The sequence below is a fragment of the Thamnophis elegans genome, chromosome 2 (genome assembly GCF_009769535.1).
Source record: "Thamnophis elegans isolate rThaEle1 chromosome 2, rThaEle1.pri, whole genome shotgun sequence".
NCBI classification, from domain to species: domain Eukaryota; kingdom Metazoa; phylum Chordata; class Lepidosauria; order Squamata; family Colubridae; genus Thamnophis; species Thamnophis elegans.
Window position 1 is genome coordinate 152,059,309 of NC_045542.1, and position 27,246 is coordinate 152,086,554.

Genomic DNA, 27,246 nt, shown 5'->3' on the forward strand with positions numbered 1-27,246 from the left:
TGAGGTAAATACCAGACAAGCAAGGGAAGAGGGCAAAATTTACGTTGTTTAAAGCTTATTAGAACAGGAAGCCGCTTGGGATTATCTTAAGATAACTGTAAAAAGAATGTGGAATGATTTATGTTGTTTAAACTTTGTTAGAAGCGACTACCTTAAAATAGAAGGTTAACTGACTCTTGCTGAAAGTATTATTGGAATATGTGGAATGATTCATGCTACAAATCGCTCTGAGTTATATCTTAAACAAATGGTAGTATAAATTTGATAGTGGTAAATATCAGACAAGTGGGGGATGAGGGTAAAATACATGTGGAATGAACTAAGTTATTTAAATCCTATTAGAAGGGGAAGTCGGTTGGAATTATCTTAAGATAGAAATTGATTCCTGTGTAAGGTAATATCTGATCTACGCTGCTTAACCTTACTAAGAAGGGGAAATCTGGTTAGATTATTTTGAATTATTGTTTGAAAAAGGGGTAAAGAAAGATCATTTACGTTGTTTAAATTTTACTAGAAGGGAAAGTTTGATTACTTGTCTGTAAAGTTATATTTGAATATATGGCATGATCCACGCTGCTTAAATCTTATTGGAAGGGATCATGAGGTTTAGGAAGGGAACGGGAGAGCCTACAGAAGGTCGGGGTAAATAGCAAAGAAGTAAGAGATGAGAATAAAACATAGATAGAATGATTTATACTATTTAAGCATAGATAAAGATGGGGGGCTGAGATCAACACAAAGAGTGGTTTCTTTTTTTTTCTTTTTTCTCTTTTCTCTTTTCTTTTTTTTTTCCTTTTTTTTTTCTTTCTCTGCTTTTCTTTTTTTTTTTTTTGATATATTACTTTTATTTTTTAATCCATATGTATACAAGATATTTTAGATAGAAGGTAGTGCCAGGTGTGGGCCCTGGGAAGTCGGGAGGATTAGGGATGGGGATTGTGGGGGGTGGGGTGGGGGGGTGTTAACATAGTTTTAACAAGAACAAGAATGTATTTATATACGGTGGTTCTTTTTTTTTATTATTATTATTATTATTATTATTTTCCTTGGTTCATTTTACTTTTATCAGATCAAACAACACTCGAATAAAGGCATACACCAAGGAGGGAGGTAGAGGGAAGGAAGAGGGAGGAGTAAGGAAGGAGTAAGGGGAATGTAAGGAGTAAGGGGAATGTAAGGAGGGTGTCTGGGGAGTAAGGGGAGAAGGAAGGTTTGAGGGGAAAGGGAAGTAGGAGGGGAGTGTTAGAGGGAGAAAGGAAAGTTGGAGGGGGTAGATGGGGTGTATGGAGGAGGTGGGGTTGTGAATGATGAGTTGTGTTTCCTTTTTACTTGTTCGTTTTCCCTTTTTCTTTTTTTTTCTTTTTTTTTCTTTTCTTATAGTAAATACCCTGTATATAAATGATTGCAAATGGAATGTGAAAATTGAATAAAATATTTTGAAAGAACATTAAAACCATCCCAAAGAAAAAGAAGTTCAAGAAAGCAAAATGGCTGTCTGAGGAAGCTTTACAAATAGCTGAGGAAAGAAGGGAAGCAAAAGGCAAGGGAGAAAGGGGAAGATACACCCAATTGAATGCAGAATTCCAGAGAATAGCTAGAAGAGATAGCAATGACTTCTTAAATGAACAGGAAAGAAATAGAAAAAAACAATAGCATAGGGCGGATCAAAGATATGAAGGGAACTTTTCATGCAAAGATGTGCATGATAAAGAACCAAAACGGCAGGGACCTAACAGAGGCAGAAGAGATTACGAAGGGTGGCAAAATTATACAGAAGATCCAAAGAAGAATGAGCTTAACATCCCCGATAACCACGATAGGATGATCACGGACCTCAAGCCAGACATTCTGGAATGTGAAGACAAAAGGATCTTAGGAAGTCTGAGCAACAACAAAGCTAGTGGAACTGATAGTATTGCAGTTGAGCTATTCAAAATCTTAAAAGATGATGCAGCAAAAGTGCTACACTCATTCTGCCAGCAAATTTGGAAAACTCAACAGTGGCCATAGGATTGCAAATGGTCAGTTTACATTCCAATCCCAAAGAAGGGCAATGCCAAAGAATGTTCAAACTATTGCACCATTGCACTCATTTCACATGCAAGGAAAGTTATGCTCACAGTCCTACAAGCTAGACTCCAGCAGTATGTGGACCAAGAACTACCAGAAGTGTCGGCAGGATTTCAGAGTGGCAGAGGAACTAGAGATCAAATTGCCAATATATGCAGGATCAGAGAGAAAGCTTGGGAGTTCCAGAAAAACATCTACTTCTGCTTCATTGACTATGCTAAAGTCTTTCATTGTGTGGATCACAACAAACTGTGACAAGTTCTTAAAGAAATGGGAGTAACAGACCATCTTATTTGTCTCTCGAGAAACCTATATGCAGGTGCTTCTTGCAACAGTGAGAACAGGACACGGAACCACTGATTGGTTCAGAATTAGGAAAAGAGTTTGGCAAGGCTGTTTACCAGTGGTTTCCAAAGTGGGCAGTGGGATGAGTTAGGGATGACTTAGAGGGGCGCTAAGAGGCAAGGGGGAGGCAGGGGTGTGCTAAGAGGCATGGAAGGTGGCAGAGGAGTGCTGGAGGTGGCCCCCTCACAGGGCGCAAGACTCTATTTGGAATGACAGGGCCATAGAAGGGGTTATAGTGTGTTGTGTGTAAATAACAAGCCTCTGAAAGGCCATCCAGCCTCGAGCGAGAGCCTCATACCAGCGATAGGGAAGAAAACAGAGAAACACACACCTATGGGTGCATTTAAAAGCAAAGCAGAGAAGCCAACTCATTTCTTTCCAAAGGCTCCTCCCTGCTTGGAAGCTCCTCACGAAATCCTTACCCACAAAGCAAGGGCTTTGCCTGGCTATTCCGTTTTGTGCCTCTCCTCCCTGATTTATTTATTTTTTTAAAACCCGAAAAAAGCGATCCAGGATCACCATAGGAGCCGAGCTTCCTTCGGCGAGTTGAGGCACCAAAGCCCGAGCATATCGGCTTCCTGTCTGCTTTGCAGCCCGGAAATGGGAGAGCGGAGAGGTGGGTTCCTAAGCCCAGAAGAGAGGGAGAGAGAGAGGGAGAGGGAGAGGGAGAGGGAGGGAGGGAGGGGGAGAGAGAGTGTGTGTTAGAGAGAGAGAGAGAGAGAGAGAGAGAGAGAGAGAAGAGGGTCCTGGAGGGCTACTGAGTCTCTTTGCAAGAGGAGGCAGAGAACGGGCTGCCTCTCTTTCTCTGTCAGTCTGCGCTGGACTAGCTGGCAGCTCGGAAAGAGGGTGCTGCCTGTCCTGCCGTTAGAGCCTCTGTTTCTCTCCCACCCACCCACCTCGGCCCACCGCATGTCAAGCCTGCAGCTCCCCCCCCCCAGCTGCTTCAGTCCAGGCCCCGCCGATTTCATTAAGTACGGAGCAGGCCAAAGGTGAGGCAGAGCAGGTTTTAAGGGAAGGCGAGCATGCAAAGGGGGCTGCAGGGAGACCTAGTGATGCAACCGCAGGGGCCTTCCTGCATGGTGACAGAGATTTATTCTCCTCCAAAACCACATCTTCCCTCCCTCTGCCCCATCTCCCCCAAAACTGCTGCCCCAGATTTTTCTGCCGCTGCCCTTCCTGCCGCCCGTGCTCAGGCTGCTCCCTGGCCCCAGAGAGAAGAGGGCCCTGCCAATCATAAATACAGCAGGGAAGCTAAGGAGGCGAGTGGAAAATACATGGAGGGGGAAGGAATCCGTTGTACCTACAAGGGAGATTTGCGTGACAGTAAATGGAGTGGTTTCATTGGAAATCAGGAAGAAAAGGACACTTTCAATATTTAAGGTTTAAATCTAGAAATCAGGGGGTTCTAATTTTGAGTACCACAGGTTCCCCCTGTGGCTTCTACAGACAAAGAGAAGATCAGTGTCTTGAGCTCTTCCTCTGCCTGTAACCAGGTTTTTAAAAACAGGGATCCTCCGGGTCCCACATCCTGGAGTTCAGCCTACAGTTTGGGAAATCACTCATTGCCACTTCCTTTGAAAAGACATTTTTTTCTGGTATCACTTCATCAAGCCCATCCATCACATTAAGAATTTACTGAACAGTGAAGTAGTTACTAAATTTTACTGAATTTACTAAGTTACTAGTTACTAAGGTTCATGATAAATGACTATTAGTGTCAGCTTCTGCTTTGCTGTCGCTTCAGCTGCCATGAAACGGGAGGGGGAGGGCCTGGTATTTGGGAGGGGCTACTCATTGTGCTGGAGGAAAGTTCTGGAGTTCACCGACTGAGCAGACTGCGCAGGCGTGGGTATTTCCCGCCTGGACTAATGGCTCCGACATTCCAACTTCATGATGCCTTTTGAAGTTATCTCACACCTGACACTTGGAAGACTTATGATTGGGCTGGGATTGTGATGCCAAGGGGTGGGGAATGGGATCTTCTATATATCAACTGCTTTCGCGCCTAATTAATCAGACTTCGCTATGCATAGCCTTTTAGCCATTTTTAATTAGCAAAAGTACATTTGATTTCTACACATGGAGTCTCATGGTTTTTCTTTCCTAATTAACAAATGGAGAGGAGCTGACAATTAGGGCCACCAGAATTGTCTCTTCATCTCGTCGTCCTCCAACGTGCTCACGATTCCAAGTTGGTGGGTCACTTTGGTTTCGTGAAAACTTTGCATCTCGTGAAGAGACAATTCTGGTGCCCCTCCTTGAAAAAGGACATTGAACAGTATGTTGCTAGTTGCCCAGTTTGTGCGGCCGCCAAACGGCCACCTGGGAAACCTCAAGGGCTACTCCAATCTGTGGCCCGGCCTGTTGCCCCGTGGAAAGAAATTTCGATGGACTTCATTGTCGAGCTTTCTGAGAGCCAGGGGCACACCATCATTTGGGTCGTTACGGACTTATTTTCTAAACAGGTTCATTTTATCCCTTGCCATAAGATCCCTTCCGCTAAGGCTCTCGCTAAGCTTTTCATTTCCCATGTTTACCAGTTGCATGGAGTGCCTGTTATTGTTTGAAATTTCTCTCAGCCGTGGGGAAAGGTCCTTAGATTTACTATCTGACATTTATCATTAAAACAGGCACAAACTACCAATACCTTCTCTTTTATCTTTAGATCAACTACAGTGTCATCAACCAGATGGCTGAGCAAAATCATCATTTGCCTTTTTCATATCGGTTGACCCCAAATCAAGAACCTCCTTACTCAGCCATTGTCCAGCTTCTCCTGCATTTCCAATGGACGTGGATTGGCCTCCTTTCTCAGGACAATGAAAGAGGAGAAAAATTCAAAAGACGCTTGGAAGTTCTCACTCTTAAAAATGGGATTTGCATTGTCCTCTCAGGAACTGTCCTAGAAGCAAATATGCAGACAAGTACTGCAGAAACTGCCATGCAAGAAAAAAGGAAAATGTTCTTTTCTCTTATTAAGAGTCAAATAAAAATTATAATATGCCATCTGGATTTTCAGGCCTTTGGAATGTTAACCATAATAATACAAACATTTGATATGACTAATACATCCATTGTGGGAAGGGTGTGGATTGCAACAACTTTGACAGCTTTAAGTGTAAATATTTTTGACCGCTCAGTTGATCTCCAAAATAAATATGCTTTGTTTTCCTTCCTCATCCATAGAAAGAGAAGGGCTCAGTATTATGACTTTAATTCTTATGCATCTATGGTCCTTGTGTATGGAAAGGAAGCATTCCAATGTTCCTATTCAAGTCCTCTGTTAACTAAGAAAGTTTGGAAAAAATGCAGAGAGAAAGAGAAATGGGAATTCCCACCCCATGATGTGATTGCAAGAATCCTGTCTCAGGATTCCTCTAGTATTTCCCAAATAATTCAAGTTGTGGCCTGGGTCCTCAGTGCTGCCTCTTCCTCCCAATGGAGTAAGAGGAAAATGCAGGCTGGATGCCACCAATCAGCCCAGATTGTACAGCCATGGCAGGTAAGTCTTCTCCTTTGAGGTTCAATTGATGCTGAATCATTCTGTTTCAGATGGTAATAGTGATTTGAAGAGGTTGAATTATTCAGAGAACCTCCAATCCAGAATAATAGCAAGAAAAAATATTGAACAAAGGATCAAATTTTCATGTTTTTTCTGTTTCTGCAGCTTCATAGGTTCCTGAGAAACTTCCAACATCACAATATTTCCGGAGATGGAATTTATTTTGAAGAAAATGGAGTTCCTATTGGTGACTTTGATATCATGCAGTGGACATCACTTTTGAACAAATCAGATGTGGGGGTGAAAATTGGGAATGTAGAAAGACAAGCCTCCTGGGAAGTGAAGATTTCTGTCAATCAAACTGCAATCCAATGGCCAACATTATTTAACAAAGTAGTTGAGGCTGCTTGGATTTTGCTCTTCTGTTTATCTCTATATGTGGAATTTATTCTGCTCAATAAGAAATAATACTCATTGAGGATAATTAAGATAATTTCCAAATAAAAGAACTTAAAGTCTCATTAATTTATTAGATATTGTCAGAGTTTGTTGCATATATTCAAAACCAGAAAGCACACACAGATAACCAATTCAGCTGGGTTCATTAATTTCTTTATATATGTAAGAATAGATGAATAAATGTACAATACCAACAGGTGGTTCTTCCAAGTAAACACAAGGCAGGAGAGTTACAGGCAAACAAAACAGTTAGTTTCATATTAGCAGAAGGCACCTGGACTTTGTTTTCCCTTGAAGATGTTTCACTTATTATCCAAGAAGCTTCTTCAGTTTTGACTGAATGGTGGAGGATGGAAAGATATGGATCTTCTGAAAAGACTGTGTTGTAAACGGAATATAGATTCAGCAATTACAGAAGGAATATAAATCCATACTCCACTATTCAGTGAGAATTGAAGAAGCTTCTGGAATGTGAAACGTAATGTCTTCAAGGGAAAACAAAGATCAGTTGTCTGGGAGACAATCCAGAATATGAAGGGTTTAGTCCACCGAATTGCATAAGAGAAAGGTATCATTAAGAATGTGGTGAGGGAAATGAGGGCAGCTAAAAAAGTCATTTACATCAATGTTGGGTTTCACATTTTGTTACCACCAATTTGCCCTACACATGTCCGCTTGCTTCTTGGGCGCCCCTTCCATGCATGTATCTGGCCTTGTGTGCTAGCACTTTGCTTGCGCTCATGTGCCCGGCAACAAAAATGTGCCTAAATAGTATGGCATAGAGTCAGGGCCGGTGGGCAGGGTGGTGATTTCCCCCCATGATTTTCACTACCAGTTTGGGCGAACCAGTCCAAATTGGCTGAATACGACCTTTGATTAACATATGATGATACAATGGTCAGTTGTTTGAGAGAAAGTTAGATGTTGGAGGTTTCCTGAGAAAGCAAAGATGGAGAAAAATATATGTATCTATATATGGTATAGCATTCTCATACATGCCATAAGGAGAAACACTTTTTGTAATGGAGCTATGTTCCTTTGGAAGAAAGAATAAGGCAAAGAGTCTGTTTTGGGATCTACAACGAAGATTGATAGAGAAAGAAAATGGTCTTTCATTTGCCCCTTGCAAGTAGAGTAATTAAAGTTCATGCCATTATTTCTTCACTGGTTTTGCTCAATGTGCTCTTGGGCTTCTGGAAACCAGTTGTTTTCACTAAATCCTTCTAAGTCATACATTGCTCTGAAATAATCTTTTTATTTATGTTTAGTTGGTGCCTTATTCAAGATGTACAGAAAGTTGCTCCCCGGGTTACACCAAGCTTGTGAGAGAGGGAGCCCCAGTTTGCTGCTACGACTGTTCTATGTGTATGGAAGGAACATACTCTGGGGGAAAAGGTACTGTAGGTGGCTCCAAAAATAACAAAAAATCAGGATTCAATCAAAATTCTCTATTGCTTTTTGGGGGCATTTTATCAAGAAGCAAGATAAACATTACATTTCTTGAAGGCATTCACAAACTTTTCAAAGATTGGGCACTATGAGCCAATTTGGATGATGATTTGAGCATTAAAATAAATAATGAAAGATTGCTGATATCTATTGACTTGCCTGCTTGGTTTCAGGAAAGAAGTTTTGAGCGCTGAAAATCATATTCATCTTCAGCCTTTAAAAAGAGTGTTCATTATTTTAACTAATGTTGTATAATGTGGATATCCCTGGGCAGAAATATTATATTATTCCTTGAAAATCAAGTAATTGATTTCTGATGCAGTTTTTATGCTCCTACAGCTGCAGAAACAGATACATGCTAACCATTTTTTCCAGATGCAGCCCATTGTGAAAAGTGTCCAGATGACCAGTATTCCAATAAGAAGCGAGATCAGTGTATTCCCAAAAATAAAAGTTTCTTATCCTATGAAGAAACGTTGGGAGTGATCCTGGCTTTTTTTGCTATTGCTTTGTCACTAACCACAACCTTTATTCTGGGAATCTTCATTAAATACCAACAAACTCCCATAGTCAAAGCTAACAACCGGGATCTCACCTATACTCTTCTGATATCCCTCTTGCTTGCTTTCTTGACCCCCCTTCTATTCATCGGTCGCCCCATGAAAATGACCTGTCTCCTTCGACAAACCATTTTCAGTATTGTTTTCTCAGTTGCCATCTCTTCCATGTTGGCCAAGACTGTAATGGTGGTAGTTGCATTTTTGGCCACGAACCCAGGCAGCAGCATGAGGAAATGGCTGGGGAAGGGTCTACCCAACTCTATTGTTTTATCCTGCTCTGGTATTCAAGTATGTATCTGTATCATATGGCTGGGAATCTTTCCCCCATTCCCAGATTCTGACTTTCATTCCCAACCAGAACAGATCCTGCTGCAATGCAATGAAGGTTCTGTCACCATGTTCTACTCTGCCCTTGGCTACATGGGTTTCCTGGCTGCCATTTGCTTCTTTGTGGCATTTCTGGCTCGAAAGCTGCCTGGTTCCTTCAATGAAGCCAAACTGATCACATTCAGCATGTTGGTTTTTTGCAGTGTTTGGATCTCCTTTGTCCCCACCTACCTGAGCACTAAAGGGAAATATATGGTGGCTGTGCAGATCTTCTCCATCCTGGCCTCCAGCTTGGGTTTACTGGGTTGCATCTTTATCCCCAAATGCTACATTATTATCCTGAGACCTGCCATGAACACCAAAGAACATCTGATGCTGAAAAAACATTAAGGTTCCTTATGTTGGTGTACACCATGTTTTGTACACCATGTTTTTCGGAGTATAAAATGCACCTTTTTTCTTTAAAAAAAGAGACTGAAAATCTGGATGTGTCTTATACACTGAATACAGCATTTTTGCCTCCTAAAACCCTGCCCCCTTCACCAAAATGACCATGCATAACCTTTAGGAGGCTTCTTGGGGGCTGGGGTATGTTTTTCACTCAATTTGCCCCCCCCCCCGCCCCCGCCCCCAAGAGCACTTTGGAAGCTTCCTACAGGGTATGCATGCCACTTTTTTGACAAAAAATGCATCCATTTTCATGAAAAAATGGGCCATGTTTGGTCATTTTTGCCCACCCTTACCACCCAGGAGCACTCTACAAGCCTCCTAAAGGCTATTATGCCCCCTTTAAAAATAATACTGGGCCTATTTTCATGAAAAACAGGCCCATTTTGGGAGATCTGCAGAGTGCAAAAACTTTTTTATAAAAATTTGCCTCTTCAAAATCATGGTGTGTCTTAAACACCAGTGCATCTTATACTTTGAAAAATATGGTAGTTTACATGTAGTATAATGTGTTATACCTTCTCTTTCCACTCCATTTGAATTTTGAATTATAATAATTGAATAGTAAAGTTTCTAAAACAATTCAATATTTGAATTAATAATATTTTTCAATTGTCACAATCTGAATTCATGTTAAATCATAACATCATCAATGACATTAATAAAATTCTGATATGATTTTAGAGCAAATGAAAGACTATGGCTAATGATGATGTGTATTTTTGCTGCTAGATACATTGGTGTTATCGTTTATTTTCTGGGATGATGTTCTGACTTTTTTTAAAAAAATCGTTTATTTCAAATATATATCTGATTGATCTCTCCTGTCTAGATGATGTAAGATTTCTCAGAGATAGATAACAAGATAGATAGAAGGGAGAGATCGAGGCAGAGAAAAACAAAGAGACAGATAGGATTCTATATATTAAGAATAGATAAAATATCAAGATGAACTTTGGAACAACTTTAATTTTTTTCTCCATCCTTTTGAATAACTTAATGAGACAAATTATTATTTTGACAGTCTTCAATCAAAAGGAAAATAGTTACAATTCTGAATGATTTGAAAGAAAAATAATGTAGATACCTAATGTGAAAATGAAGGTGTGCTTATGACTATTAAAATTGGTTCCTGTTTTTTATCCATATATCCATACCCATTTCTATCTATCTATCTATCTATCTATCTATCTATCTATCTATCTATCTATCTATCTATCTATCTATCTATCTATCTATCTATACATACATACATACATACATACATATATATATATATATATATATATATATATATATATATATATATAGTATCTGTGTGTGTGTCCTGCCAACCTAACAATTCAAAAACATGTAAATGCAAGTAGATAACAGGTACCACTTCAGTGGGAAAGTAACAATGTTCCATGGATCTTCAGTGTATAGTCATGCCAGCCACATCACCATGGAAGTATCTTCAGACAAAGCTGGCTCTTCATTTGTGAAACAAAGATGAGCACCTCCCCGTGGGTTCATCATGACTGACAGGGAATTTTTTTAGCTATATCTACATAAGCCTTTACCTATAAATGTACCTATATAAATTTGTTTTTGTGCATGTGCCTTTTCTTTGTCTTTGTCTTTTTGTCAGTTAACCCTTCAATATATTACAGATTAGGAAAGCTATGTCATATATGTCATACAACCTGCTACTTTTGTCTGACCTTGTCTTGGTAATAGTTTCTCAATGCCATTACTTCTGCCTTCTACATAATCTCTCTTTGGATATTCAGAAAGCATTGGAAAAGCAAAGCCCTCCCAAATGCAATTGCAATGTATTTTTATTCACATATTGATCAGTTTCACTCACTATGCTGAATCAGGATTCTAGATTGTCCTAATTTTGATTTCTGTCCTTGTAGTGTCAAACCTATCTTAACCACCTCTACATTATCTGGAAAGAGGAGAAACATTTTCTCCCTCCAATTGTTTACCAAATCAAAGAGCCTAGCACTCAACAAGAATGAACTCAACAAGAATGAAATGGTATAATGTTTCCTGCCGAAGCAGGACATTGGACTAGAAGACCTCCAAGGTCCCTTCAAACTCTCTTATTCTGTTCTGCTCTGTTCTGTCCTGTCCTGTCATGTCCTATCTTATCCTACCCTACCCTATCCTACTCTATTCTAACTTGATGCAGCATGTCAATCAGAAGATTGCCTCCCAACATATCAGGAAAATCCTGTCATTCCTTTGCAAGAGTCACACCTTTTTGGTTCCCAGGTATATGATGTATGCATGCATGCATGCATGTATGTATGTATGTATGTAAAGTTTGGCTTAACTTGCTTGTAGGATTTCTCTCATTTACTGTAAGAGTAACAAAGGAGAACAGATGTTTTTTGGCTATGAGATTAGATTCAGATCAGAGCTGAAGAAGCTTCTTGTGTGAGAAGCAAAATGTCTTCAAAGCAAAAACAGAAAGTCCAGTTGCCTCTTTAAAAAGTATCTTTGGGAAAACCATTAACTGGATGACTGAGAATGTTCATAGTAATCCTGATTAACAACAGATGTTCAACTCATCTAAACATTAGATTATGAAAACTCCCAGTGACAGTTTGTCTGCACTGGTTTCAGACAACTTACATAAGTTCACCATAGGCTTTTAATGCAATTGTTTCAAAGAAGATGAAATCTGAAGATTACTTCCTCAGTCTCAGTATAGATAGTTCTTGCTTAACAATAGCAATTGGGCCAGATTTTCTCTCTCTAAATCAGTGTTTTTCAACCACTGTGCCGCGGCACACTAGTGTGCCGTGACATAGTGTAAGGTGTGCCGTGGGAAAATTACTTTATATATAGTCAATATAGGCACAGAGTTAAAATTTTTTAACATTTTCTAATGGTGGTGTGCCTCGTGATTTTTTTCATGAAAAAAGTGTGCCTTTGCACAAAAAAGGTTGAAAAACACTGCTCTAAATAATGTGATCATCAAGTATGATGTCCTGTGATTACATTGCTTAGTGATGGCAATCTTAGCAGTACACATTGCTCTTCTCAAGTGAGATCTGTGGGTCATTAAGGAAAAAACTCAAATGACAGCAACTTGCAACTTCCTGCAAGAAGCTGGTGGGAACTCATAATTCCTCGGTGGCTTGTAAGCAGCCAAGTGAGTGGGTGAGTGCTATGGAGTGATGTGGGATGGGGATACTGTCCCAGTTGAGGAAAAAGTGGTGAAATATGAGTGCATGCAGGCTGAGGACAGGTTGCTGTGGCACAATACGAGTACATGTGAGTTGGAGAAGGAGTGCTGCTTTGCAGCACAAGTGCAACTGGGCAAGTAATGGGATGTTGCATCCCAAATGCACACTATGGGATACAAGATCTGTGGATCTTGTTCTCTATAGTGAAGCTGCTTGGGGGAAAATTCGGTAAGACTAACTTTCATGCTTCCCTATCATCTGCTCTATTGACTTTGCTTATGAAAAGTCAGCAGGGAAGCAACCATTGTAAGGGAGAACTACTTGCCTAGCAACCAGATTGTAATCATGTCACTGTGGGCTTACTGGAATTCCCATTATTGGTCTGCAGGAGAGATGGGCGAGCATGAGCACATGAAGCTTCACTCACATGAGCCAAGGGCACTTGTGCTCACACATGAAGTTCCACTCCCTTGAGCAAAGGGTGCTTCCCCTTATGCAAGTGTGAGCACAAGCACCTTTTGCTCAAGCACCCTCTGCTCATGTGAATGGGGCTTCGTGCATGAGTGCAAGCATCATTTGCATGAATGGAGGAACGCATGAGCACCACTTGCACAAATAGAGCTGTGTGCATGCACATGTATCTGCCACTCACATGCCCCTCTCGGTGCCAGGCTGGGCTGCCATGTTGGAAATGTTGGGGACTACTGTCTTTGAGAGTCTGTCATAAGTACCACTTGTTCAACACAATCCCAAATTTGAATAGTTATTGTATATGTGATTGCTATTGGAGGACTACTTGTAAGCTATCCATTATAATTCAGAACCCACATTGACAAACAAAGATTGTTTTGAATATCTAAAAAGAAGATTACCACCAAGGCATATTATGTTCTAATGCAAATAAGCAATAAAACTGAGCTGTTCAAAAAATACTTTCTAAATTCGGAAGCTCTCATTCTCTTTTTTGTATTAGATGCTCCTTGGTGTTCAATTCAGATTTTAGAATAATGATGTAGCATTTGGGGACAAAGATGCAGCCTAGTAAACCCAGGCTGGAGGCCAGGATGGAGAAGATCTGCACAGCCACCATATATTTCCCTTTGGTACTCAGGTAGGTGGGGACAAAGGAGATCCAAACACTGCAGAAGACCAGCATGCTGAAGGTGATCCACTTGGCTTCATTGAAAGTCCCTGGCAGTTTTCGGGCCAAAAAAGCCACCACGAAGCAGATGGCAGCCAAAAAGCCCATATAGCCAAGGACAGAATAGAACATGGAGACTGAGCCTTCATTGCACTGCAGCAGGATGTGTCTTGGTTGGGAAAGAAAGTCAGAATCTGGGAATGGGGGAAAGATTCCTAGCCATATCATGCAGATTCCCACTTGAAATCCAGAACAGGACAAGACAATGGAGTTCCCCAGAGTTTTCCCTAGCCATTTTCTCATCCTGCTTCCTGGCTTTGTAGCCAAAAATGCAACTACCACCATAATAGTCTTTGCCAGCAAGGAAGAGACGGCAACTGAGAAAACGAAACTGAAGGTGACTTGACGAAGAAGGCAGGTCACTTTCTTGGGATGACCAATAAACAGAAGGGAGGTCAAGAAAGAAAGTAGGAGTGAAACCAGGAGGAGGTAGGTAAGGTCCCGGTTGTTAGCTTTGACTATGGGAGTTTCTCGGTATTTAATGAAGATTCCCAGAATAAAGGCGGTGGTTAGGGACAAAGCAATGGCAATAAAAGCCAGGATGTATCCCAATAATTCTTCATAGGATAAGAAGCTTATACTTTTGGGGACACACTGATCTCGCTTCTTATTGGAATACTGGTCATCTGGACACTTTTCACAATGGGCTGCATCTGGAAAAAAAATCACCTGTCTAATTCTGCAGCTGTAGAATCATGAAAATTACAAATGAAATTAATTGCTACCACTACTACAGTATATAAAACATGTTTTTAAAAGTGAGAAAGAATATTGAGGGCATTCAAGAACATACTCAAAAATATTTTCCCATTGTACTTGGTTAAAGCCTACATTGGATAGTGAGAGAACATATTCATAAAGTATAAATAAACAAATGATTTATACTTTATATATCTCTCAACAAGTGAGAAACTAGATGGAACATGGAACTGAATATGACCTGAAAGATGGAAGTGTAGTCATATTTTGACTTCTACTAAATGCAAAGATGGGTGGAAATCTGCATCTTTGCCTTTAATTAGCTCAGTTATATTAGGACATATACAATTGTCTTGTTTCTTTGCATATTTGATAATGACAAGGGCTCTTACATCAAGTTCAATCACTTGATTGTTCCAGGAAGTGGAATAAAGTTGTTGATGGTGTGAACTCAAATTGTACTAACTCAAAATATTCATGTCTAAGTTAAGTGGAATAAAGTTTATGTTTTCACTCCATTTTCATTATGGAGTGTGGCTCTTAGCTCACGCAGTCTGGCCTGCAGCTGGAAGTATTTCAGTATTTCTTCCCTGAAGAATTTGTAGGTCCCAACATTTATTAAAAATAATCATTGCTTGTTTTAAAGACTAAGAGACCAATGAGTTTATCAACTCTTGCAAAATGTGTCTTCTTTCCTGGAACCATGGAAGAAGGTAACAACTTCAGAAATCTCATCTCCTTTTCATTATGTATTTTAATAAATGTTGCCCAGAAAAACAAGAGTGAGTATTGATTGCACCCTCAATTTTACTTTTTTCCCAGAGCTACCTACCGTATTTTTCAGAGTATAAGATGCACTTTTCCCACCTTAAAAGAAGCTGAAAATTTGGGTACATCTTATACTCCAAATGTAGCTTTTTCAAAGCTTTTTTCAGTCCTAATGAGATGCTAATGAGTGAACAATCTTCCGTGCTTTGCCTGCTTTTCTCATTGCTGCTCCCTCCAACATTAGTGCCTCATTAGGGTTGAAATAAAGCTTATAAAGCACAACTGATTGTCAGAGGGAGCAGCAATGAGAAAAGCAGGAAAAGTATGGCAGATCAGAAGATCGCGTCACTCATTAGCACCACACTAAGGCTGATAAAAAGCTTCCAATATTTTTACTGAAGCATATTCCCCCCTTTGGATACCGGTACATCTAAGTGAGGCTTGGAAGAGTAGAGACAAACAAAATGGAATCTGTGCTTCAAAAACAATTTCTCAAGGAATGGAAAATCTACTTCTCTCCAATGCAACATATTCTTTTGCAAATTGTGGCTATATGCTTTGAATTTTTTAATTTCAGTATGCCCTTCAACTTTTCTGTGGAGCAAATAATTTCCTGGTACTACTGCTGTAAGTTTCCAGAATAGAAATAGCATTGCTCGTGCTGGTTGATGATCTCAGATAGAGTTTAGATAGGAAAGTGTACTCCTTTTTGGTCCAAATAAACTTCTCACTTGCCCTCAATAATGATTGTTTGTAATGATTGCAAGTGATTGTTAATCAGTATGGCCTCACTTGGAATGCATAGTCCAGTGGATAAAAAGTGTGCATGCTCAATACCAGCAAACCTATGTGCTGAAGCTGACCAGACTAGAGACACTAGCTAGATGAATACCTGGTAGGCAGATTCCGCCCCCCTATTTTCCTCCCAAAAAACTAAGGTGTCTTATACTCTGAAAAATATGGTACCTTCTTGCATAGAGAAAGTTCCATCCATACACAGAGAACAGTCATAGCAGCAAATTGGTGCTCCTTCTCTTATGAGCTTGGCATATCCTGGATAACAACTTTCTGCACATCTCGAAGAAGGCACCATCTAAACATAAAGATCATTTAGGGCAACCTATGAATTGGGGTGGAATGGGGTTTACTTACCATTTACCATTTACTTACTGCCAACCTAGCAGTTCGAAAGCATGTTAAAATGCAAGTAGAAAAATAGGGACCACCTTTGGTGGGAAGGTAACAGCATTCCATGCACCTTTGGCATCTAGTCATGCCGGCCACATGACCACGGAGACGTCTTTGGACAGCGCTGGCTCTTCGGCTTTGAAACTGAGATGAGCACCGCCCCCTAGAGTTGGGAACAACTAGCACGCATGTGCGGGGGAACCTTTACCTTTAATGAAGACAGTAAAGACCCCAACACAATTTCTAATAGCAGGTTGTGATATGTATTGAAACACAATTAAAGACACATGATAGCTAGTGAATTAATGGGACTTTAGTTTCCCTTATTTGGACGTTATCTCAATTGTCCTCAATGATAATTATTTCTGAGAAGAAAAGTCTTCATATGTAGAGTTAAATAGAAGACTCAAACTCAAACAGCACCAGCTACCTTGTGAAATGATGTTGGCCATTGGATAGCGCTCTGATTGATGGAGACCTTGACTTCTGAGGAGGCTTCTCTTTCTACACTTCCAACCTCCACCCCAGCAGTAGACTTGTTAGGAAAAACTGTCCAGTGGATGATGTGAAAGTCAGCAGCAGGAACTCCATTTTCATCCAAATAAACTCTGTCCCCAGAAATATTCTGAAGCTGGAAGTTTCTCATGAACTGATGAAGCTACAATGGCAAAGAAAATCACATGTGCAGTTTATACACCGAGTCCTTATTCAATGATTCTATGACTATAATTCTGCACTGGAAGTGCTCTGAATAACTTCAACTTTTTAGCTCAGCACTTTGGCCTGCAAGAAGATGATTCCAGACTTTTCTTTATGGGATATCAGACCTTTTTCCAATATATTCTATTTTTTGAAGGAATCTTTAGATTGTCCTGCAAAACTATAGCAATAGCAATAGCAGTTAGACTTATATACCGCTCCATAGGGCTTTCAGCCCTTTCTAAGCAGTTTACAGAGTTGGCATTTTGCCCCCACAATCTGGGTCCTCATTTTACCCACCTCGGAAGGATGAAAGGCTGAGTCAACCCTGAGCCAGTGAGATTTGAACCGTCGAGCTGAAGAACTAGCAGTCAGCTGAAGTGGCTGCAGTACTGCACCCTAACCACTGCGCCACCTAGGCTCATAACTATAGCTCAGCATCACAATCTTAACATCAACAATAAAAAACAAAATTATAGAATGCTGAAATTTCAAGAGTTCTTGTGTCTGCTTAACCCCACACCATCGTTTCTTCAGCCCTGGTGACCAGGCAATGCAGGGCAGGAGCAGGAGGAAAAGCACCAGGAAGCAGGTGGACAAAGAGAGAGGGGGGGGAGAAAAACTCACCTGTCTGCATGCTGTCTTCACCCAGGCAGGCGGCGACATGCGTCTTGCTGCACCTGCCCCAACAAGTGAAGTAGGCACTGGCCACAAACCACCCATCCATGTTCAAACCAGCCCACCTCCACTCTCTCTCTCTCCACAGGGGCTCTCTGGAGAGGGAGGGAAGGTCTCTCCCAAGACCAGCTTCTTTCCTGCCCTCCTGCAGCATTAGTCTTTAGGAGGAGGGCATGGACCATTTGGCGCTGAGATAGAAGCAGCCACAGAAGCATGGGCATGGCTAGTTCGGGGCATGTGACTAAGTGGGCATGAGGGATGTCAAGTTGGCCACACCCACTCAGTCACATGCCCCCAACTAGTCACACCCACCAAACCTGTCGTAAAAAAAATTGAAACCCACCCCTAATATTGCCCTCAACAATCCGGGTCCTCATTTTTACCCACCTCTGAAGGATGAAAGACTGAGTCAACCTTGAGCCTTATGAGATTTGAATTGCCAAATTTCAGGCAGCTGGCAGGTAGCAGAAATAGCCTGCAGTACTGCATTCTAACCACCATGGCTCATTGAAGACAAAGGTTTCATAGCAACATTATCTCTTTCAGAGTCTAACTATTGAAGCATCAGTAGAGGATATGTGTGTGTGAGCTTTTTATTGCCTCCAGAAGATGTTGGGAGCAGACATTGATTTACACTTTTTTTTTCCTGTGGTGGTATCTTTTTAGCAGGAAAAAAATCACTTTTAATCCAAAATACAAATTTGGGATTAACTCCATGTCTTAACAACTAGACAAAACCAGCATGTGCTATCATGGGATGAGAGCTGTGGATGGATGAAGCATTCTGATGCTTATTTAATTTGTAAATGGGGAAACTGCTTTGGCAGTTGGAGGTATCACTTTTATTATAGCATCCCCTGAAGAGCCGTGGTGACGCAGTGGTTAGAATGCAGTATTGCAGGCTACTTCTGCTGACTGCCAGCAGTTTGGCAATTCAATTCTCACCAGGCTCGAGTTGGATGCAGCCTTCCATCCTTCCGAGATGGATACAATGAGGACCCAGATTGTTGGGGGCAATATGCTGTCACTGTAAACTGCTTAGAGAGGGCTATAAAGCACTGTGAAGCGGTACATAAGTATAAGTGCTATTGCTCTCTCAGATTAGTGCAGGTAGTTTAAATTTGGAAGATTTATCCCCATCATCTCTTTCTCAACGCTCTCAAATACTACGAAGTGGACAACTGGTATTTGGTGTCTCTCAGCCCTCTCTATTTCCAATTTAGTACCGAAGAATTGAAAGGGGATCATCAATGGAACCTTGTAGAACAAGCCTTACCTGCCATGGCTGCAAAATCTGAGGTGACTGATGGTCTCCAACATGCATCCTCCTTTTACTCAGTTGGGAGGAAAAGGCAGCATTGAGGGCCAAGGACACAGCTCGGATTGCTTTGGAAATAGCGGTGGCATCCTCAGACTGCATTCTTGCAACCACATCATGGAGCGGGAATTCCCAGTTCTCTTTTTCTTGGCATCTTTCCCAAACTTTCTTAGACTTCACCGCCTTTGTGTAGGAACACAGGAACGCTTCCTTTCCAAATTGAAAGAGAGCAGAAGAATATGAATTAAAGTCATGGTATGGTTTCCTTGCCTTTGTCTGGGTGAGGAAGGAAAGCAAAGCATGTTTATGTTGGAGATCCACCACGTAGTAAAACATTGTTATACTTATATCTGTCAAAGTTGTAGCAATCCACACTTTCCCCGCAACGGATGCATTCTTCCTTCCAGACGTTTGTATTAATCCTGCTAGTATTGTTGTGGCCTGAAAATCCAGTTGCCAAACTATAATTTTTATTTGACTGTTGATAAGAGAAAAAAGCTTTTGCCTTTTTCTTTTCATGAACATTTTTCCAAAACTTATATCCATATTTGTTGCAGGGATGGTTTCTGAGAGGACAATGCAAACCCCATTTTTTACAGCTAGAGTTTCCAAGCTTCTCTTAAAGTTTTCTCCTCTTTCATTGTCCTGAGAAAGGAGGCCGATCCACGTCCACCGGAAATGCAGGAGCATTTGGACAATGGCTGAGTTAGGAGGTTCTTGTTTAGGGGTCACTCGGTAGAAAAAAGGGAAATGATGATTTTTCTCAGGAATGTGGCTGATAGCACCATAGTTGATCTAAGGTGAAAGAGAAGATATTGGTAATTTGTGTCCCTTTAACGATAAAAATCAGATTGTCAATCTTCAAAAAGGCACTTTTGCTGTTGCAACTATTATCGTTTCTCAGCTTGCCAATGATCTATGGGGGAAGGGAAGGGGGAGATAGAACTTAGGTCCCAGACATCAAGATGCCAGCCATGAGAAGTAATGGAGTAGAGTAGAGTAGAGTAGAGTAGAGTAGAGTAGAGTAGAGTAGAGTAGAACAGAACAGAACAGAACAGAACAGAATAGAAAAGAAGCTTTATTTGGCCAATTGTGATTAGACGTAGAAGGAATTTGTCCATAAAAAGTTGAAGTTGAAACAATTTATGTCCAGGATGTGAGGGATCAGTAGATATTTTTACAGCCCTGTTTTTGACTCGTGCAGTAAACAGGTCCTCAGTGGAAGGCAGGTTGGCAGTAATTGTTTTTTCTGCAGTTCTAATTATTCATTGAAGTCTGTGTCTGTCTTGTTTGGTTGCAGAGCAAAACCAGAAAGTTATAGGGGTGCAGAAGACAGACACAATAAAAGTTTGCATTAAGAGATTGGATCATCTCGGCTGTGCTTGCTTTGCTTGGGTTCATCAGTGGGAATGTTGACACAGATATTTGAATGTAAGAACCTTTCCGCACTGCTGAGAGAAGTTTACAGAAAACAATACCTCCATGAAACTTGTTAACTCCCTTTGATTCTGGGGAGCCCTCTCTAGAATTTGTCAGTGATTCTCATGCAAATACATCCCTCTGATGAAATCCTACCCATGCAACTAATTCTGGATGATGGAGCGGATGCAGTGGGACAATTCTGCTGCCAATTCTGCTGCCTGCTAAGGCTCACATCCATATAGTAGATAGTCAGCAAGTGATCCAAGTAGATAAGAACATCTTAAACTTTGGAACAGAAAACTCATCTGCTTTACAAGAGAGAGGGAGGGGGAAAGAGGGAGGGGGAAAAGAGGGAAAGAGGGAGGGAGAGTGGGAGAGAGAGGGAGGGAGAAAGAGGAGAGAGAGAGAGAGAGGGGGAGAGAGAGATCTCCCACTCAGATTGTTAGTGATGGATAAATCCAGAATTATTATGGAGCAAATTATGTAGCTCAGAATTGAAAGGAGGGGTCCTTGGTGGTCTCTGAGTTCCATAACCCAAATTAGGTAACATCATCAGTGCATTGAATAATGAAATGTCTGCAAGAAAACAACCAAGTTCAGAGAGCACCAAGGTTCCCCACATTTCAAAAATGTATTAATAAACCATTCAATTGTTTAATAATAATAGACTCAGACATCAAGCTATTCTCCAAAGCACCTGAGGGTACAACAAGAAGCAGTGGGTAGAAACTAACTAAGGAGAGAAGCCACTTAGAACTGAGGAGACATTTCCTGACAGAACAATTAATCCGTGGAACAACTTGCCTCCAGAAGTTGTGAATGCTCCAACACTGGAAGTTTTTAAGAAGATGTTGGATAGCCATTTGTCTGAAGTGGTACAGGGTTTCCTGCCAAAGCAGGAGGTTGGACTAGAAGACTTCTAAGGCCCCTTCCAACTCTGTTATTCTATTCTATCTGATTTGCAGATACATGCTTAATAATCTCATTCTAAAGAACCCAAGAATGCTGACATTGTGATAAGAGATAACAGAAAATGAGTTCATGGTGACATCCTTTGAGTTTTCATGTGGACAAAAGGAAGCATGTTAATGCTGCTGTCTGGATGTGTCGTAAGTTGTTTCATGGTCTTCCTTAACCCATTCACTTTTCCTTCACATATTTATTTTGCAATTTGATCTTCAGACCAAAATTTTTGTTTTAAAAAAATAAGGAATTTCCTGACCATGAGAGTGATTTAGTGTTGCACTAACCTACTTTCTTAAGCTCTGTCACTGGAAATTGGACAGCCATTTGTCTGGACTGGACTGGTCTGAAGATTCAGTCTCGGGGAAAAAGAGACTGACCAACCCACGGCTCTAGAGCCACATGTGGTTTTTTCATCCCTCTGTTGCAGTTTCCTGTTGCTCAAAATATGCATCACAACCACCAATGTGCGACACCTGCCAGCACACAATTTATTGAGCTTTTCAACCCCCCAATAGGCCAACTATGGATAAACCCAAGAAAAGAAGTGTTCAGAAGAAAACAGAACCTTTATTTCAAATACATAGGCTAGTTTTGTGGATGCTTAGAAAATAGTCAGGCAAGGGAAGGGTTTTGTGGTTCCCGGTGTTTTCTTTTCTGTGGGAAACGAGTCCAAATGGCTCTTTGAGTGTTTAAGGTTGCCGACCCCTGACTAGAAGATCTCTATGGTCCCTTTTAATTTTTTCATTCTATCATTTTATGACCAAAATAACCTGTTTTGGTCATTAACTTTTTAAATTTCAAACTCAGTTATTCAACGTGCTTACATTCTTGGCTCTCTTTCTTCTGGGTTGATATACCCATTTTACAAAATTCCCAACAACTATGGTCTCCCACTCATTTTTTAATATACATGTAACAAACTCCACTCACACTTTCATTTACCAACGGAAGTACACTGTTTTGTACATCTACGAAAGGCTTCTCAACAAACACTCATTCTTGCAACAGACCACATTCAAATGCTTTTCTTCAAGCGTAAACGTTTCTTAATTTTTTCCCCAACTTTAATAAACATTCTAGTAAGAAACCCGTTTATCTACTTGCTATTTGAAGAACGGATCTTCAGTGAAGAGCAAAAGTCCCAAAGCCAAGGCTTGGTTCCAAGCCATGTTGTGGAATGCAATAAAAAAAGTACTTTGTGATATTCAGGTCTTTTAATATCTGCCTTTAAAGTTATTTGCGTGTTTTGTGAGTAATGTTTTCTGAGCTAATTTCTGAGCCATGGTGGCACAGTAGTTAGAATGCAGTACTGCAGGCTACTTCTGCTGACTGCTGGCTGCCTACAATTTAACAGTTTGAATCTCCCCAGGCTGAAGGTTGACTCAGCCTTCCATCCTTCCGAGGTGGGTAAAATGGAGACCCAGATTGTTGGGGGCACATATGCTGACTCTGTAAACTGCTTAGAGAGAGTTGTAAAAGCCCTGTGAAGAGGTATATAAGTCTAAGTGCTATTGCTATTAAATCCTTATTACATTCGTACTTGTGGAATTTTATAGATGCTCAAGACAGTAGAAATATGATCAAACCGTTCAGAATCCATCACTTCAAGAACTGCCAGCAGGTTCCTTTGTCTTCCACATCTGTAGTTTGGGACATTCTCTTGCCCTGTAGACAGCAAGTCCAGCATGGCCTCATATAGTATCCTTGCATTAAAAAAATTATCATAGATATTGTAACCCAGGGTGATGTTGGGTAAGAGCTTTGGATTCTGGTTGATCTCACGAACAGTCAAAAGAAAGGGCAGGATGTGGTAGAAGCTGGTCAACTCCCTGCAATGTAACAAATATTCAGAGTTCATCATCTTCAATTTGGATTTCATCTAACAATTCATGAAAAAACACTAGATTTACTGCAGCTTTGTATCTATATAGTGCAATGCTGGAAAAATAGTCAGATGGTCGTCGCTCAGTTAAACAATAATCATTTTTTCCTTGCCTTTCCCAGATGATAGACATCTTTGGAGATTTCTATTAGAAGAACACTCCAATTGGAGCTTCTTCCAAACACCAAACAAAGTACACTTGGTATAACAGGATCAGAGGGGTTTGGCGTTCCAAAACAAACACCACAGAGTTATAGTAAACTTGGTGTATCAGGATCAGAGGGATCTTACCAAAATCACCAGAGCTGATCTTAACTATAATGTTCTCCAAATTATGACTTACAGGGTGTGTGTGTGTATGTGTGTGTGTGTTAGGAAAATCATCCATATGTGCATATAAACGAAAGTGTGTACAGTCAAGGCTATGGTTTTCCCAGTTGCAATGTATGGCTGTGAAGGTTGACCATAAGAAAGGCTGAGCGCCGTAGAATGGAGGCCTTTGAACTATGGTGCTGGAGAAGACTCCTGCGAATCCCTTGGACTGCAAAGCAATCAAACCGGTCAGTCCTAGAGGAGATCAACCCTGACTGCTCTTTAGAAGGCCAGATCCTGAAGATGAAACTCAAATACTTTGGCCACCTAATGAGAAGGAAGGACTCGCTGGAGAAGAGCCTGATGCTGGGAAAGATGGAGGTCAAAAGAAGAAGAGGGCGAAGAAAAGAAGAAGGGGTACCTTAAGCCACCAGTCTTGAAATTTTGGCCTTGGAGAACCTAGAACTATGCCACCTAAGGTTTGATCTAAGCATAGTACACAAAATTATCCGCTACAGTGTCCTACCTTCAATGACTACTTCAGCTTCAACCACAATAATACATGAGCAAACAATAGATATAAACTCAAGGTAAACCATTCCAAACTTAATTGCAGAAAATACAAGTTCAGCAACATAGTGGTCAATGCCTGGAATGTGTTACCTGACTCTGTGGGTTTCTTCCCCAAACCCCCATAATTTTAACCTAAGACTGTCTACTGTTGACTTCATTGCATTCCTAAGAGTAAGTAGGTAAGGGACGTGCATAAGTACATCAGCATGCCTACCGTCCCTGCTCTACTGTCCTCATTTATTCATATCCATTTAGTGTGTTCATATTTATGTTTCTACTTATACCTGCTATCTTTTACATGTTTGACAAACTAAATAAAATGAAATAAATAAATGTTAATGTAATCCACTGTCGCCAAACCATTAGCTTATCGTATACGGTCTCTATTCTCCCTGAATTTGGTTTTCAAAAGGTATTCCTTTTTTTAAAAAAAAAAGCAAAAAATGTGAAATGGAAGTCACAAAAGCTTAGAAAACAGGTAAAAGGATGGAATGAATGATTGTAAAGGAAGGATAGAGTACAACATAGAAGAGAGAAGATGGTGGGAAATAATCTCAAGAGGTCTCCCTCTGCTCAAAGGTACTGGGTCATTTGATTGTGAGATATGCCACTATATATCTATGATTTATAAAATAAAAATAGATTATTTGCTGACTCTTCAGAGTGATAAGCCTCACCTAGGCAAAAATCATCTTGGGAGCGTTTTGCCATGACTGCCCAGTGTTGAGACTGACTTTTGTGGAGGAACTTAAAAGGAACTTTGCATGTTTAACTTTTGCAAAACCATCCTGTGCTCCAGGAGCCTTTTCCTAAAGGAAATTGGGAGAAACAACGACCTGCCTTTCTCAAGGTGAGGAATTGGGAATTGGAAAGTATTCCTGGGGGAAAAAAATACATTAGAACATGCAAAATCACCAGAATCCTGCACATGGAGAAAATTACGTTTTCAATCGGTGGGTTGGCGGCTTGGAGAAAATATATGGGTAGAGTTGAGAAATCATTCCTGACGTTATTCCACTAATCAGGTAGTATCCTGGCTTGTAGTAATTGAACTCCTTCTTTTCTTCTATTATCACCTTCAATGGGCATTTTGTCAGCATCGTGGCACAGGGAAATTTGGAGAGAAGTTGCAGCAGAAAAAACTGTATTTGCAGCAGCAGCATTTGACATGTATTGATGGGGATTCTTCCTATAGAAGTCTCTTTGGCACAGAGTTGGCTCTCAGAACTCACAAAAGATCACACAACTGCAGTGAAGATGGTCCAGCTTGGCCCCAAATCAAGGTAGAGGAACATGCAGATCCAGACTGGCCCAGTCCCAATTCTACCACAACCTGCTTTCAGCAGAGTCCGAGATGGTTACATGTCAGATTTTCAGTTGTCTTAAATCCCATTTCCATCACATTGGTTTGCAACTAATGGTAATGATGAAATCCCCACAAACGTTGTTCAAAATAGAATAAATAACCATGATTTTGATAATTAGAAGGGGAATTGGGAATTGTTGTTGTAACAGGTATGCAACTGGAAAAAATACAGTTCTGCATGACGCAAGGGCATAGCTCTAATTTAAGAGTCAGGAAGGGATTTTAGGAAAGTTTGTCCTTTACTCCGTAAACTTATTCCTGAGATTTTAAATGTGCTAAAATGTGCAATGTGCTAAAACAATTGAACACTGGCCAGTAAGGCCATTAGAGTTTCTTATTATTCTCTCTACAGTGGATGAGACAATCTTCCTCAATGAAGGTTGGATACTCCAGAATGGATATCTCTATAAGTTATTTTTTTAAAAACCCATCAGAGCAGTTTAGGGATTAAAAATTGTTTACTACCAGTTCTCTGGGTGTGGCTTGGTGGGCATGGCATGGCTTGGTGGGTGTGGCAAGGGAAGGATACTGTAAAATCTTCATTCCCTCCCCTCTTCAGGGAAGGATACTGCAAAATCCCAATTTCCTCCCAATCAACTGGGACTCGGGAGGCAAAAAATAGATGGGGGCAGAGCCGGTAAATTCCAGAGGTGGTATTTACTGGTTCTCCAAACTACTCAAAATTTCCGCTACTGCTTCTCCAGAACTGGTCAGAACCTGCTAAATACCACCTCTGCAACAGAGGCCTCTCTTAAAAGTTTACTTCTATTTTTCTAAATGGGGAAGATTAGCCTCTTCAAGGTTAAAGATAAGATCTGCTAAGAAATTCCCTGGATGGTGCTGCAGTAAACAGAAGTTTGCATTTTAATAGTGGTTTATCTACAAGGAATATATACATACATGTACTTTAGTCAGACCTCAAACAAACAGTAATCAGCAATTACAACATGGAAGCACACATGGAGAGTGATATATGCCCCAACAGGATCTCTTCCAGAGGTGGGTTGCTCCCAATTCGGACCAGTTTGGCCGAACTGGTAGTGGTGGTGGTGGGAGGCTCTGCCCACCCACCTGGAATGCATGTGAGCAGGAGCAGGAGTGAACCAGTAGTAAAACGGTTAGCAACCCTCCACTAGTTTCTTCTTAATATAGGTTCTTATGTGATATCAGCGAATTGCTAACTCATTCCCAGTATTACATCATTGTAGCAGCTGGTCAACTCTTAAATCATTACCCTGACAGGACCAAAAGATGTTGCTAATTTAGTGCAATATCAATAATGGCTGAAGGTGAAGGGATAAAGAAAATCTGAGAAAATGACCCCATGGACAATGTCATGCGTCTAAATACACCTGACTAGTATGCACTAATGAAACAATGCTCATTGTATCTAGAAACCGCTTCTAAAACATTTTATGAAGCATAAATTAAGTAGCACATTAGTTACATATCTTGCCTGGATCAACCCTGAAGATGGTCAATTGCTTCATAGAAAAACACAAATCTGATGTTCTGATTTATATATAGGAGTTGATGAGCTGCAAAAGCATAACATAGGTTATGTTATGACTATATTTCAAAATAGCTTTTCACTGTTCTTGGTCAAGGCCTAAGTTGCATTTTATAAAATAGATCCAGAAATATTTATGGACTCAAAAATGATCAATGTGCAATAGCCAAGAAGTATTAAGAAGCATGTTGAATTGAAGCTGAAAGGAGAAAGTGAAAAGCAGTCCTAACAGGGCAATGACATTGACTACAGTGTATACCCAGGATGGCAAGCCTATGGCAGGTGGCATGCGGAGCCATTTGTCAGGGCACACTAGGCTTTGC

At 40.6% G+C, this 27,246-nt stretch overlaps 2 protein-coding genes across 2 annotated transcripts; one reads left to right on the forward strand and one right to left on the reverse strand.

Annotated features, from left to right (window-relative positions):
• Window positions 1–1,821: 1,821 nt before the first annotated feature.
• Window positions 1,822–9,102, forward strand: LOC116524088 (vomeronasal type-2 receptor 26-like). The gene is made up of 3 exons (XM_032239173.1): window positions 1,822–1,959; window positions 5,081–5,339; window positions 8,201–9,102. Exons 1-3 carry the CDS (start codon window positions 1,822–1,824, stop codon window positions 9,100–9,102), a joined length of 1,299 nt encoding a protein of 432 aa, XP_032095064.1.
• A 4,191-nt stretch (window positions 9,103–13,293) lies between these two features.
• LOC116524089 (vomeronasal type-2 receptor 26-like) lies at window positions 13,294–25,147 on the reverse strand. Its single transcript, XM_032239174.1, has 6 exons — window positions 24,990–25,147; window positions 22,821–23,109; window positions 18,851–19,687; window positions 16,628–16,855; window positions 15,976–16,102; window positions 13,294–14,195 (listed from the first exon to the last, which is right to left on the reverse strand). Exons 1-6 carry the CDS (start codon window positions 25,145–25,147, stop codon window positions 13,294–13,296), a joined length of 2,541 nt encoding a protein of 846 aa, XP_032095065.1.
• Window positions 25,148–27,246: the final 2,099 nt, after the last annotated feature.

Bases quoted from the DNA above. Each gene is read 5' to 3' on its own strand.
- LOC116524089 (XM_032239174.1), bottom strand. From the start codon at position 25,147: ATGCTGACAAAATGCCCATTGAAGGTGATAATAGAAGAAAAGAAGGAG. The intron at 23,110-24,989 runs GTAATTTTCTCC...GTTACATTGCAG, and splicing joins CCAACCCACCGATTGAAAAC to GGAGTTGACCAGCTTCTACC. The intron at 14,196-15,975 runs GTACCATATTTT...TTTTTTTTCCAG, and splicing joins AACTTTCTCTATGCAAGAAG to ATGCAGCCCATTGTGAAAAG.
- LOC116524088 (XM_032239173.1), top strand. From the start codon at position 1,822: ATGATCACGGACCTCAAGCCAGACATTCTGGAATGTGAAGACAAAAGG. The intron at 1,960-5,080 runs GTGCTACACTCA...TTTTATCTTTAG, and splicing joins TAAAAGATGATGCAGCAAAA to ATCAACTACAGTGTCATCAA. The intron at 5,340-8,200 runs GTACTGCAGAAA...CATTTTTTCCAG, and splicing joins AGAAGCAAATATGCAGACAA to ATGCAGCCCATTGTGAAAAG.